The following is a 14,698-nucleotide window of genomic DNA, read 5'->3' as shown; positions in this document are numbered from 1 at the left end:
ATAGTTTTATCTACAACAGCTTTTGAAATACCTTTAGCCTTTTTTATTCTTAAGCTATTATATTTCATTAAATAGTCGTCATTTGTTGTGCGATAAGTATAAAGCTTAGGTCTTAAGCCTACAAACTCTACAATTGGAATCCCTGTGCATTCATCTTTGAATTTACCTAAGGTTTTTTTGTTTGATACATTAAAGCATTTGTGATCAGGAGGAGTCTTCATACAAATCTTTAGTGAATATTTCATAAAAAAAGAGTCTGTATCAAGGTACAGAATGTTAATTTGTTTGTTGTTGTAAAACTTTTTTACAATGTTATAGTGAAAATCATACATGTGAAGTTTAGACAGCTCTAAGACAGTAAATCCAACATAAATCGGTTTGTTGAAACAAATCACATCTTTGGATAGCTCAATAGCTGCAATATTATTTCCATATATTATTCTATTCTTAAAATTAGGTTTTGAAACTAGCTTGTCTACTCTTTTACTACTCGTGACCAGTTCTAAATCAATTCTTTTCCTAATATTTTCAATAGTTTTTCCAAACATTGCATTGTTTAATAGTTTATAAAATTCTTTTTCAAAATCATTTTTTGAGTCTTTGCGTTTTTGAGTATTAAAATCTAAATAAGGTTTAAGCCAACAACTTTGAGAAAACTTTAGAATTCTATGGATTTTTTTCAACACAAGACCATTTTTCAACGCTTGTTTAAGATTCAAATAATGACAAACGTATTTCTTTTTATCAGTTAATGTTGTCAACAACTTGGTCTGTTTTGATCCTGGAGGACGTTTGTTTTCGGGAAGAAAAGGTAAATCATTGTGTTCATTATGAAGATGTTGCGGATAAGATATATCACACTCCAGAATGTAACCATCTTCTCCCTCATCAGGCTTTGACATTACATTAAAATGTTTTATCCCACCCTTTTTCAACCATCTAAAATTGTCTTTTGGGATTGGTTTTGACATTGAGTAACCATACAAATTATTTGTATCAATATAAGTAAGAAAACTGACGTCCTTACCAGGATCAAAAGACGATCCTATATAAGTGTTATTTGCTTTTGCATAGCGTTTAACACACTGGGTCATTCCTCCTTTTTCTATAAACATATACATATCATAATCATGAATCAGTTCAAGTTCTACTTTAGTGTACTTAAGCATAGCATCAAATGTAAGACTAGGTAAGGTAATGCGCTGGATCTAATTCATAGTTATTTAAACAGACCAATCTAAAGTTTTCAAATACGTCACAGAGTAACAAAACATCGGTTTTCAAATATAGATCGCTATAATCATCAAGGGTTTGACAGTTAAATGTATTCCACACATTTTTAGCATGTTCATAATCTATTTCAGATATTTCACTTAAACACATACTGTTGTAAAATTCTTCTTTATTTGGTAGTTCAGTGACATCAAGTCTTTCCCAACTGTTAGTAAACTCATAAGGGTACACACATTTTCTTGTCACAAGAGACAAGTCTTCATCACGGAAAAACCTCTTTGTGTGAATAAATTGGTCATTTGTTAAATTTTTAACCAATGAACTTAGACTACTTGCCAAAAACCTAAAGCTGTCTATGAATTTTAACTTACACGTCCATACACGTTTACACTAATAGTTGGATTTTTTTTTCAAATTTACTGACTTCATTTAGAGGTGTTGGAAACTGAATACCAGCAAAATTAAATTTATTTTGAAGACCAAAATATCTCTTATCTACACGTTCCCTGTGGAAACCCTTAACATAGTGACATAAAATAATGAAATGAGAATCATAAAGTGAAATACCATGAATTATTACGGGAAGTGATTTTAGATTCTGTCTTTTCAAATTTCAAAAACTACACAATACTGCTCTAAATTTTTCAGTTAAATGACAGTGGTTTCTGCAAGGAGCATCAAAAGCTTCACTAAATTCTGTGTTACAACATTCACAATGGGTGGTTGACTTAAACCTATCACTTTATTCCCTGCTAAGAGGTAACATTGGTACGTTTACATCTAACAAATCACCAATCAAATTTGCCATTGATTTCATGTACTCTACAAACTTAAAACCGGCGTTTGGACCTCGATAGAGGTAGGGCTCATTGGGTAAACTGTTTGCAATTTCTGGTGGTAATATGTTGTTGTTAATAGCAAAATATACACAAAAACCTCATGGGTTCGTGTATTTCTTTTACTGTCACATATTGAGATTGTTTAATGTTTTCTTCAGAACTAGGGGGTTTTAAAACAGATTCAAAATTACAATAGCATACTATAGGTAATTTATACTTAAAATGAAAGTTATTAAAAGATAAATAAGCAGGATCATCTTCATCTGTAAGATGAGGCATAACAACTTTTGCTGGTTTGTTTTGTATACAGTCTTTTCTATGTTTTTTCAAAAGCTTTTTGGCACGCAAGCCTTGAAAATGTTTTAAACAACTTTTACAAAATATTGTTCTTGTTGCATGTTTCGTAATTTGTGTACGTACTAATCTAGAAAAATTACTAATATAACAATAGTGGCTTATCCCTAAATTGTTGGAAAATAACAACAAATCTATGTGTTCTTTCTTTTCAGTCTTAACCACTATCAGTGGAAACACTTCATCATTCGTGTTAAGTCCATACACGTTTACACTAATAGTTGGATTTTTTTTTTTCAAATTTACTGACTTCATTTAGAGGTGTTAGAAACTGAATACCAGCAAAATTAAATTTATTTTGAAGACCAAAATATCTCTTATTTACACGTTCCCTGTGGAAACCCTTAACATAGTGATATAAAATCGCCCACTGAAAGCACTTGTTGTCATACAAGTTCATTGGATTGATTACTGCATTTTTAACCGTTATTTTTTTGGGTAAAGGTATGAAAGTGCTACCTCCAAGAGGTTTGTATCTACTGAATCGAATTAAAATACCATCTATATGTAGAAGAGTCCATCCACTCCCTTTGCTCAATTGTTCACTTTCTTCTTTACAAAGTTTTCTAAACATTTTTTCTACAACCCTGAAAATAGATGTGTTAATTCAAACTTTTGTGTTTTAGGTTTTAAATGCGCGAGGTTGTACCTCCTCGCTAAGAGGTTTTACATAAGTACACTCGAGCACAATATTAAACTTGATGGCATCACTATCAGCTAAAACACTATCAATTAAACGTTTAATTTTGTCCTCATGATTTTTTAGAAAATCACAAACACTCAGTAAATTTAAATCACTATTTTTCAGGAAAAATGTTTTAAGTATTCCCTTGAAAGCGGTTTTTATCTCAACAAACTCATCAACGCGAGTAACGACTTCGAGACGTCTCCGCTTAGTCATTCTTGAGCGTAATTCATCAACTTCCATATCCTGTTCATCATCGGTTAAACTGGAGTATGGTCTCTTAGCCATTGTGGTATGTCGAGACTTGAACGAAACTAATCTGAAAAAAAAAAAATACTATAATTTATGGTATAATCACTTCTTAAGGCGGGGACACACCTGTCATACAGCGTTCCGATCCGACTACGGTCATACAGACGGACGACTGTATGACAGCTGAACAGACAACGGCCTTGAATGCGGCAAGCCACACCCGTCCGTCACGTGACCTGTCCTACTCCCACCCTTCTCCGATGTCGCTGTCCGATCATGCTCCGACAGTGCAGACCATTCGTTTACTTGATGCGGGACGCGTGTCGTTAGCTGTTGTTGTATATTTTTGTGTTTTCTGGTGGTTAAAATGGCGGCTATAAAAGCGGAGGAGCTGATCGAAAGTGTAAGAAACTTTCCAGTTTTGTATGATCAGACTCAAGAACAATATAGAAACTCTGACTACAAGGATATTATTTGGAAAAAAGTTGCAAAGGAATTGAACGTAGAAGGTGAGAACTAGAATAGATAAATACTCAGATTATTAGTACCAAAATATCGATTATCAGTTATCATTAACAATATCTTATAACAATAACTTGTTTTACATGTTGTCATATGTAGGTACAACTACATATTTTTGGTATACATGCAGCTAGTTGCACAAAACAAATTAAACTTAATCACGGTAAGATGACGTCATCTTACCATGATTAAATTTAATTCCTTTTTGTGCAACTGGCCGCAACTGTTGTACTTAAATTAATTAATTTCATTCAGAAGATTTGTTTTGGTTTATACAATTTACTACGTAATACTAGTAGACTTTGTCCCGCTTTAATTATTTGTGTGACTAGAGTGTGAAGTGATCGATTACCGCACCGTGAGAAACAGTTTTTTTCACGAGCCGGAGGCGAATGAAAAAAGTTCCTTGAGTGCAGTTACAACACTTTACACTCAAATTACACATTAAATTTTTGTATCCGAGTGACGCAACTGTGTATTTATTAGACTATGGTTCTTAATATTTTTGTGTTCTGAAGCAAGACTGCCAACTTATTTTTGAATGCTGAATAGGGAACCTGCGTATAAGGTACTCACTATTAATTGTGTTGTGAATTTGGTTGTAAATCTTGTTTTGAATTCCAGGTTGCAAATATGGGATAAGTAAAATATAATTTTATGTACTCAAATAATTAACTTTACGCACTGGTGTAGGAATAGACTATTGTACGTGCTATAGTAAGTGCAAAAATAGGCACTTTTTGGGTAACTGTAGAAACATTTTATCATCATTTTGTTATCATTTTTATTTTATGTTATAGGCTTTCTTCAGATTACACAGGTTTTCAAAAATATTTTCTAATAGATAAAAATATTTAGTATAATAATTAATAAAATATAAACTGAAATATGCATTGCTTTGAATAGTTCCAATGGAAATAATATAACAAACTTATCAACTTATGAAGGCCCGACGTTCTTGCCACTCCACACTACCCTCTTCAGAATTGAAGAATTATTTGAATTGCTCTCTTATATTAAATGCTTCACGATTTTCCCCTCCTCTGCGACGTGGAAAGTGCTGGAGACGAGATGTCTCCCATGGAGCCGTGTCAGTATCATGGGTTGCTTCAGGCACTTTGTAGTCTTCATAAATTCGAATGAAGTTGTGTAAGATGCATGTTGCAAGTACAATTCTCATTATGTTGTCAGGACTTCCCTTGAGAGGTCTCATGAACATTCTACATTTTTGCACCATAATGCCAAACACGTTTTCCGATATTCTACGTGCTCTACTCAATCTGTAGTTGAAAATTCTCTGTTCGTTAGACAAGTTCTTCCCAGGAAATGGTCTCATAATGTTGTTTGTGAGGGGAAAAGCTTCATCGGCAACTATAACCATGGGAAGTTCAGTATCTGTTCCTGGGAGACACTTTTTTCAGGAATGTTAAGTTGGTTTTGAGATAGATTTTTACCAAAGTTGGAATTAGACAAAACACCACCATCTGAGTTTCTTCCGTAGCTTCCGACATCTACAAAAATGAAGTTGTACCGAGCATCAACTACAGCTAAAAGAACAATGGAGTACGTTTTCTTGTAGTTCCAATAGAGACTTCCTGACGATTTTGGAGCTTGTATTGTTACATGCTTACCGTCCATAGCACCAATGCAATTGGGAAACTGCCACTTTTTCCAAAATTCTATTGCTATTTCATTCCACTTGTCCTCATTCGGAGCTGGCATTACTTCGTTCAAAACTACTTGAATTACCGCTCTGCTTGTATGATGAACAATGGAACCAACTGTACTTCTTCCCATTCTGTAACTGAATGAATATGGTAACTGAAAGAATCGCCTGTGGCAAGAAACCTGTAACAAACAACTTATATTAATAAATTTCTATCATTTTTAGGAGAAGAGGAGGAATGTAAAAAGAAGTGGAACGGAATTCGAGACAGTCTGCGAAGAGCTAGACAGAAAAGGAAAACCAAATCTGGACAGGCGGGAACATCAACCAATAAATACAAACTTGAGTCCATCCTTGAGTTCTTGATTCCTCATCTCGGTGAACGGAAAGGCCTAAGTAATGTTCCTGATGAAGAGGACATAAGTGATGAAACTCAACTCAATGACTCTCATCAGCAGAACTCCACCAAGGAGTCACAAGATGTCAATGACATTGAACCTCAGGAGAGTGTAGAATCCGTGTCGTTGCTAACACCTACAACTCCAGCAAGTCGAGTTTCCATCGACCATAGACCTCTATCCGCAAAACGCAAAAGGAAGCTTGAAGCAAAACCTCAAGAGACTGCATCATCTCAGCTAATGGCATACATATTGGCTGAGAAGAAAAAAGAGTCAAGTGAAAATCATGGACAGCACCCTGTCGATACATTTTTGTCCAGAATCGCTACAACTCTGAAATCACTGCATCCTGTCCGTTTTCATTCTGCTAAAGGAAAGATTTTCAATATTGTCCAAGAGTATGAATTACAGGAGCTTCTTGAAAATAGCAACCAACAAACTAACATGGTTCCTCCAAACAATATGTCCTCTGATTCAATGTCTCTTACAACATCTACACTGTCGGAAGGAGATGTATCGTATGCGGATTTCTCAAAAGGTATTCAACCTGCATCAACATCTCCTGCATACAATGAAGAAACTTACACTACATTTTTTAAACTTTAAATATATCATTCATCAAAGATGTAGAATGTTCAAGTTTTTTTCTTAATATCTTTTTCTTTAAACATTTCATATATTGACTGTGAAATTGTAATCTAATGTTAATAAATTTCCTTTTGGTAATTTTCTTGTGCTTATTGTGCGTTTTTTAAATCCAACTAGAGTTCAAATTTATTTGGAAAAATAATTGTCATAAAGCAAGGTTAATAAAATAAAATGTTCTATATAAATAATCCTAGATATATCGATCCTAGAAATATAAATAATCCTTTTGACAAGAGAACTTTTTGTAAATGGAATAGTATCTTACCTTAAAAATACTGCCAAGCGGTGTCTAGGAGTGATTGCTTTTCTAAAATACGTGTCTTGCATGGTTAAATGTTCTTTGAGTTTAAGTTCCAACTGATTGAAGGTATGCATCGGCATTCTAAAGTAATGAAAAAATTTCGTCTCGTCGTCCAACAGATGAGGTAAAAGTGTGGTAAACTCCCCTTCTTCTTGTCTTGTTTTCCATGCATCATGTACCCAATATTCACGTTTTCCACTACTCTTCATAAATGACTGTTTATTATTTTGATCTTCTTCATCCAAACAAATAGCCACGATAGCTAATTCACGATTACTAAAATTCAACATTAGTGCACAGTACGCTCCAAGGTCATTTTAACTGGCGTCTGACTCAAGACTGGCGATCTCGAGTTGGACTAATGTAAAATCGGAAAGAAAATCGGAAGTAAACATGACACGTGTGCTCATTCCTTTCCGATCCCATACCGGTCAGATTTTTTACGAAATATTGGACATGAGCCGGATCGGAGCACTGCATGACAGGTGTGTCCTCGCCTTTACTTGTTTTCTGATCTACTACTGTCAATTTGGTATTCTCTATATTCTTAACTTTCTTACCAAAAATGGTTAATATAGAAGAGATTTTTCACAGCTTCTTTTTCATCTTCCTTACTTGAATCAATCAAAAACAAACCTTTTTTTGAGACCATTTGCCAATACATACTACTTGAACTACAATACTTAAGATCTTTGGTTTTTGTTACTTCAATTTTAATTAAATGTGTTCCCTGCTCTCCTGGTGATGTGAACTTAAACCTTTTCTTATTTTTTAAGCACTGAAACTGTTGGCTTAAGACTATAGGTCCCTTTCTTAAAGATCTATTTCTAAAAAGACTATCAAAGTCTGATTCTGTGTCTTCACTACAGGAAGATGAGTCTGACGAAGAAGACAAAGAGGTTGAAACTGTTCTAGATTTTTTTGTTTTTTGGTAGTTTTTCGTTGCAATTGTTTTGATTTATGTCTCTTATTAATTTTTTTCTCTTGTTCTACGTTTTCATTAGAGGGTACCGAAAGAATAAAATGTATACATTGTATTACAGCATTCACAACTTCAGTTGTATATTTTTTCCCTTTTAAAGGTTTTTTATTTATGATTGGTTTAAAAGTTGTCATTATTTCTTTGTATGTTTTTACTTGTTCAGTGAGTCTAGGAAGCTTTTCTTGACTTAAATCAATAGAGTTAATATGAACATTCACAGTAAAAGCATTCAACAGTTGAGTTAGATCAAAAACCAATGTCATAGCATCAAAGTTGTTTTTTAACGATTCACAATTTGCTGACTTCTCTGGTCGACAGAATAATTTTTCTCTGGCAGTACTCAGTGGCAACTACTCAGTTCATCACCACTGATACACCTTGTCAAGTAATAAACTATATAAAATGATAAATATTTATTCAGGTTGGTGTTAGGTATAAAACCGAGTTTGTGAGAGGCAAATAATTTAACAGCGAGTCAGTCTCTTATATTATATCATATAACAGAGTCAATTCTTCAAAGTAGACGTGTGTCAGAAGGAATGAATAATTTTATTTGATTATCAGGTTTAATCAAGTACCGTGTCAAGTAGAATAATCTAGTCAAGCAGTGAGAGTGAGATGGTAGTATACAGCTTGGCTATTTCCTGTTGTAAGATAATAACAGACTGTTGGTAATAACAGAAGTGTAAAATTTTGTTTGATTTTGGGGAGTAATCTAATTCCTTGTCATAAAGTGGAACCCAAGCAGCCTAAGCTAGATATGTGGTGGGAGTCAGATGTAGATAAATGACAGCAGACATTAGGTGCACAGTCAGCAGCTCCAGGTCAGTGCTCCAGTGTGACATACGTGTACATAACACTGCTGGCCACTTGCTACTGAGACGGAAGTCGGTCACTGTTGTTGAATTGGCATGTTCAAGGTTGTACATCTGGCAAGAGTGACATCATATATTTTACTATTATATTGGAGCAATTGGCTTGAAAATTAATTAGTTTCTTAATGTCAAATGAAGAAACTCTTGTTTAATATAGTCAAATTTATAGTATTACTGTGACCTAAAAATATGCGTAATAATAATGCATAGCTTTTTGAAATTGAGTCAGTTACTTGTGTTGTTCTATTTTCTTGGATCTTTATAAGTGAGTGGACTTACAGTTGTTCCAGGTAGGTTGTGTGCACAAATATAGTAATGGTTGTTGGATAATTACCACATATTATACACTTTACACTGGAGTCAGTCAGCCATGTTTGTTTTGTCAAAGAAATGAACACTCTGCACCTGCCTCATGTGTCCAATGCCTAGTATCTGAAGTGAGCACTGACGATGACATTATGTTTTCGTAACCAATATTTGACACTGGAAATACAATGTAAGTTACTGTAATTATTTACACTTATTTAATTTAGATTTAGTTATAAGAAAGTGACGTTTACAAAGTTTTTCTTGTTAAAATGTTTTAAATATTGCAAAATTTAGGTATATTTATTTTTTCTATAAATTGCATAATTGTTATGTATAAAGCTATTGTAATTTGCATGTTGTACATTTCAATACATTATAATATAACATGATGCTTCCATATTTTTATAGAGAATTAGTAGTAGTTATATCTTGGATTATATATGATTATATATATCATATAAATTCAAATTCAAATGGTTTATTGTCAGAATACAAAATATGTATATAACAACGTCATATTATAAATAATCTATAGCTTACTTTAAATAGCCTTACTTCTTATCACAGTTAAAAATTCATCAACAGTGTACAAACATGAATCTACTAACATTTTCTTTACAACATTTTTAAAATTTGATCTGTTTAATACCTTGATATGATTGGGCAAAGCATTGTAATATTTGATTCCCTGATATCTAAAACTGACTTGAGTGCTAGCAAATTTACATTTTGGTACAACTACATTATTTCTATTACGAGTACTATAACTATGAACATCACATTGATTAATAAATAATGATAAATTATCTCTGACATATAACAAAACATTTAATACAGTACATAAATAGACGGCAATGTTAATACACCTAATTTTACAAACAGTGGTTTACAGTGCTCACGACTCTGGACATTACATATAAGCCTGACTGCTCTTTTTTGTAACACAAACAGTTTATTCGCACTCTGAGATTGGCCCCACAAAGTTACTCCATATGTTAAGAAACTATGAATATAGGCATAGTACATAAAAAGCAAGTGTTTAGCAGAAATAGTTCCATTAAGGGATCTTATAAGAAAAATACCTCGGGAAATTCGAGAAGCTACATAATCAATATGAGTTTGCCATTTAAGATTGGGTTGTATAAAAATGCCAAGAAACTTAAGACTTAAGTCCTCATTATTACTAGGCCTATTAGATAAGGTAATATGCAAATCTTGAATTTTTTTATCATTTACACAGAGCTTATTTGCTGCACACCAATCATCTACAATTACGGTCTTAACACTAAGTAGCTCATTACATTCGTTCCTCGTTTTTGCGCAGACCTTGAGACCCAAGTCATCAGCAAACAAATACGTACTAACATAATTGTCATTGAGATTAAACGGAAAGTCATTTATATACAAAACTAGCTGTTTCCCGCGGCTTCGCACGCGTCTCTTAAGCTTTGCCCGTATATTTCTTTGCCTTCAAATAGTGTTTGGATATTTTAATATACGTAACTACTGTGTTGTAATTGCAGTTTATAATGTGCAGGCGCTTTGATAACTTTTATATCTTGCAGTACAGCCTGGTGGTTAGTTACATCAATGGGCATTGCGTATAAACCTTCTACATAGAAAAATACAAATTTTCATAGTGATCGGTCCAATAGTTTCTGAGTCTATAAAGGACAAACACACAAACATTCATTTTTATATATGTGAGGCGGAAAGCAAAAAGGGACCTCTTGTCGGGCGAGTAAAATTTTCAGTACAGGCCAAATGAGTGATTTGGGTCAAATACATCGATTTTCTGTTTTTAGTCGATTATTGTTCTCTAACTATCATTCTGCAATGTAAATCGAATGGTATGTTAGTATTCGACCAGATAATACTCGAAAAAACAACGAAAATGAGACATATGTCGTGCTTGAGAAAAGGGACCTCTTGTCGTTATGGAGTTATAACATGGAGCCGACAACAGGTCCCTTTTCTAAAATGCTTGGATTTACGTAAAGCGCTTCAAAGAGAGGCTTCTCCTGAATTCTGTTGACATTTGTTGGAACTAGGACGAGCGGGAGCTAAAGGTAGAACGTTTTCTGGTCCTAGAAAACATTGCCCTTCAACAGAAACCTGCCAGCTGTTGCGTTGTGATTTAATCAAGTTGGAGTCTTTCTCAGCTAGTTGAATATTCTAGATGTATTATAAGCAACTGTTAATAGGATTTGTTTAGTGTTTCTTTTAAAATAATAACTATAATTAATAAATTATAGTAGTTAGTATTATTAGTAAACTATACGTGTTTTTACATTCAGTACAATTACTTACAATACGGTTGGCAGCCATTAACAGCTGACAAACAAAGTGGTCATAATAAGCTAAATCAAAGCTTCCCTGTTGTTGTTGTGCTAGTTGTTCGTAAACATTTATCAGCGAAATGGATGAAGATAAAGTTTTGAATGTTTTAAATAGTTTAAGTTTTGGTAACAATCAAAATATTAGTGATGAGGACTACAGTGTTTACGCGGATTATTTCTCTGAAAGGCCTTTAAGCAGTGACGAATCAAGTAGTGAAGATGAAGAGGAACCGATAGGCCTACCCGAACAAGACACTTCAGTTAATATTGCTGACATTTCTTTGCTCAATGATATTCCAAAAGTTGATGAAATACAAGATATGCTGGTGGCAGATGCAGGTAATAATGTTGATGTTATTAATATTGAAAATGTTATCATTGAAATAGAGGCTAATAATCAACAAGTGCTAGACGAAAACGATGGTGGCCATAACCTTGTAATGGTGGATGTTGCTGCCAATTTAGTAGACACTTTTGACGCGGTGAACGATCGCAACATAGTTCAGAATTTTAAAGGAACTAGTTGTGGTTGTAAGGGAAATTGTTCTGGTATGTTTTCTGCTGAAGAATTTGTAGAAATGCGATACGAATGTGCTGAGCTAGACCATTACCACGGCCATGTAAATAAATTAGACCAAGTCATATTAGGCCAACTTCGTAGCCTAACGAATGATACAACACTAACCTCAAGATCTCACCGGAAAAACACTGAAAGAAAAAATTCTCGAACAACGTTCTATCTCAAAGGTAGGCCAGTTTGCAAAAACACATACATGTTTGCTCATAATATTAAAATAAAAAGGTTAAAACGCCTAACCAAGATGTACAACACTTCAGGATTGATTGCCACAGCACACGGAAACACAGGGAAAGTTAAAAAAAATGTTACATCATTTAAAGACACTGAGTTTGTGGTAAAGTTCCTGCAGAACTATGCTGAACAGCATGCCATTATTCTTCCCGGAAGAAGCAAGACAGTTTACAACACCAGCTTAAAACTGCTTCCTTCAAGTGATTCTAAAGTTAAGATTTATGACAAGTATAGAGCTTCATTCACTGATGAAATGCAAGAAAAGCCTGTGCATCAAAAAATCTTTACTAACATTTGGAGAGATATTTGTCCTGATATTGTAGTTATGAAGCCGAGGTCTGATCTATGTGCTATATGCCAAAAACATTATACATCTGGGGCAGAAATGGCTTCAGTTTCTGAAGAGATCAAAATGCAAACCTTGGAAAAAATGACACTACACTTGGAAACTGTTGCTAAAGAAAGAAAGCACTATAATGACACAATTAAAAAAACTAGAGAGAATTTAGAAAATGGTGACACATCTACAGTGCACTACAGCTTTGATATGGCACAACAAGTGCACATACCAAGCAATCCAATGCAGCCTGGCCCCATATACTTCTTAGTGCCGTTCAAAGTAGGCATTTTTGGGGTGATGTGCGAAACGAAAAATCAACAGATAAACTATCTCATTCCTGAAAGTGTCAGTACGACGAAAGGTTCTAATCTCATAGTTAGCCTATTTGACCACTATTTGGAAAGCAACAGTTCTGGAGAAGACGTGATGTATATCCACGCTGATAATTGTGTAGGCCAAAACAAAAACAATATTTTGATGGGTTACTTAGCATGGAGGATTTGCGAACACAAAAATAAGAAAATTGTGTTGTCTTTCATGCCAGTAGGTCACACCAAATTCGCATGTGATTGGGCATTTGGTCTATTGAAAAAGAAGTTTAGAGTAACTAATGTGTCATCTCTGTCCGACTTAGTTGATTGTATTGAAAAATCAACACCATCTAAACGTGTAAACTCAGCAGTTATGGTTGGAAACGAAAAAGGTGAAGTAGCTCTAAAAACCTATGACTGGTTACGTTTCTTTCAAAACCATAGTGCCAAAAAGATCGCTCACATTACGCAATACAACCATTTTGAGTTTAGTGTTGAATACAAAGGCAAAGTACACTGCAAAACTGAGCTAGATGGGAACGAGTTTGTGCATCAGATATTCGCTTTACAAGATGGACCACATGGCTTCCCAGATGAAATCATCCCAGAAGGAATGACACGGCAACGCAGGGAATACTTACATAAAAACATCAGGCAGTATTGTAAAGAGGAGTTCAAGGATACGTTATGTCCTCCAGTAGAACCTGAGCAAGCTACAGAAGCAATGGCAGGTAATTATCTAAAATTTGTAACGTCAATAGATTGTTTAGGTAAAACTTTTATTGTTTTCATCTAATGTATTAATTGACAAATTCTTCTGTTTAGTTTGTAGAGTAAGTTTACAGAGGAACTTGTTATTGTTTCAATAACATAATTATCTATGTTTAAAATAATTAGATAAAACCAGTATCTTGAAAAATGTTTTGTTCATCATGACTGGTTGAGGGGGGGGGGTTACCCCATTATGCAAGTGAATTTAAAAAATATTAAAGATTATATAAAATATATTACATATGTATATAATATATTATATGCAATATATATGTAGTTTTATGGTCTATTAAGATCTTGGTTCTTGGTTGCAGCAGCAGATCCTGAGCCTGACAATCCTGCTGCAGTCCTAGGACCTTCAAAGAAGCGCCGCAAGCGTTCAGTCTAACCACTACAATAAACAAAATTTGGAGACATTTGAAAAATACAAATATACCAATCAAAAGACAATAGTATAAGCTTTAATTTTATATAAAATTTATTTCTTAAATATGATAAATAAATATTTTATACCTCTTTGAATTGTTTAAATGTGTTTTTCTCAAAAATCCTTATTTTATTTTTTAAAATTCAAACCATGATAACTCGGTCAAATAAACTCGTATCAATATGATTTTTGCACCGAATTGTTAGAAATTAATTGCTTATAATAAAAATATAAAACACTCAAAATAAAAAATTTGAGACAAGAGGTCCCTTTTTGCTTTCCGCCTCACATATTATGATTGCAGAAACAGTTTAAACAAAATTTGTCGTTTCTCTTAAGCTTACTCTATGCTTTAAAACTATAAGTGTAGTAATTAAATTATATATAAATATATTTTTTGTCGCATTATATATGTTTACAAAGAACAGCTGATTAAAAATTTGAAAAGACTCTTTCACTTAATAACATATGTTTGCTGCAATGCATTTCTTACGGGTATTTCTGTAACCAGTGGGGCGGAATCCTGAATCGGGAAAGGGATAAAAAGTATCCTATAACCTTCTACAGATCAAGACGAACAAATTAAAAAAAAAAATTAGGCGAATCCGTCCAGCCGTTTGTGAGTGATGCTGTTA

The 14,698-nt window shown here is 33.8% G+C and overlaps 2 protein-coding genes across 2 annotated transcripts; both read left to right on the top strand.

The window, feature by feature from the left end:
• The first annotated feature begins 3,730 nt into the window (after positions 1 to 3,730).
• On the top strand, positions 3,731 to 6,555 carry LOC124370973. The gene is made up of 2 exons (XM_046829276.1): positions 3,731 to 3,872; positions 5,777 to 6,555. Exons 1-2 carry the CDS (start codon positions 3,731 to 3,733, stop codon positions 6,553 to 6,555), a joined length of 921 nt encoding a protein of 306 aa, XP_046685232.1.
• Positions 6,556 to 10,956: 4,401 nt separating this feature from the next.
• LOC124370971 lies at positions 10,957 to 14,360 on the top strand. The gene is made up of 2 exons (XM_046829274.1): positions 10,957 to 13,596; positions 13,951 to 14,360. Exons 1-2 carry the CDS (start codon positions 11,484 to 11,486, stop codon positions 14,022 to 14,024), a joined length of 2,187 nt encoding a protein of 728 aa, XP_046685230.1. The 5' UTR covers positions 10,957 to 11,483; the 3' UTR covers positions 14,025 to 14,360.
• The last annotated feature ends 338 nt before the right edge of the window (positions 14,361 to 14,698 follow it).

The sequence above is a fragment of the Homalodisca vitripennis genome, unplaced genomic scaffold (assembly GCF_021130785.1).
Source record: "Homalodisca vitripennis isolate AUS2020 unplaced genomic scaffold, UT_GWSS_2.1 ScUCBcl_757;HRSCAF=3422, whole genome shotgun sequence".
Classification (NCBI taxonomy): domain Eukaryota; kingdom Metazoa; phylum Arthropoda; class Insecta; order Hemiptera; family Cicadellidae; genus Homalodisca; species Homalodisca vitripennis.
This window is presented reverse-complemented; position numbering and strand designations above follow the sequence as displayed.

Excerpts from the sequence above, each read along its gene's own strand:
- LOC124370973 (XM_046829276.1), top strand. The coding sequence starts at position 3,731 with ATGGCGGCTATAAAAGCGGAGGAGCTGATCGAAAGTGTAAGAAACTTT. Across the intron at positions 3,873-5,776 it reads AAAGGAATTGAACGTAGAAG|GAGAAGAGGAGGAATGTAAA; the intron begins GTGAGAACTAGA and ends TATCATTTTTAG.
- LOC124370971 (XM_046829274.1), top strand. The coding sequence starts at position 11,484 with ATGGATGAAGATAAAGTTTTGAATGTTTTAAATAGTTTAAGTTTTGGT. Across the intron at positions 13,597-13,950 it reads AGCTACAGAAGCAATGGCAG|CAGCAGATCCTGAGCCTGAC; the intron begins GTAATTATCTAA and ends TCTTGGTTGCAG.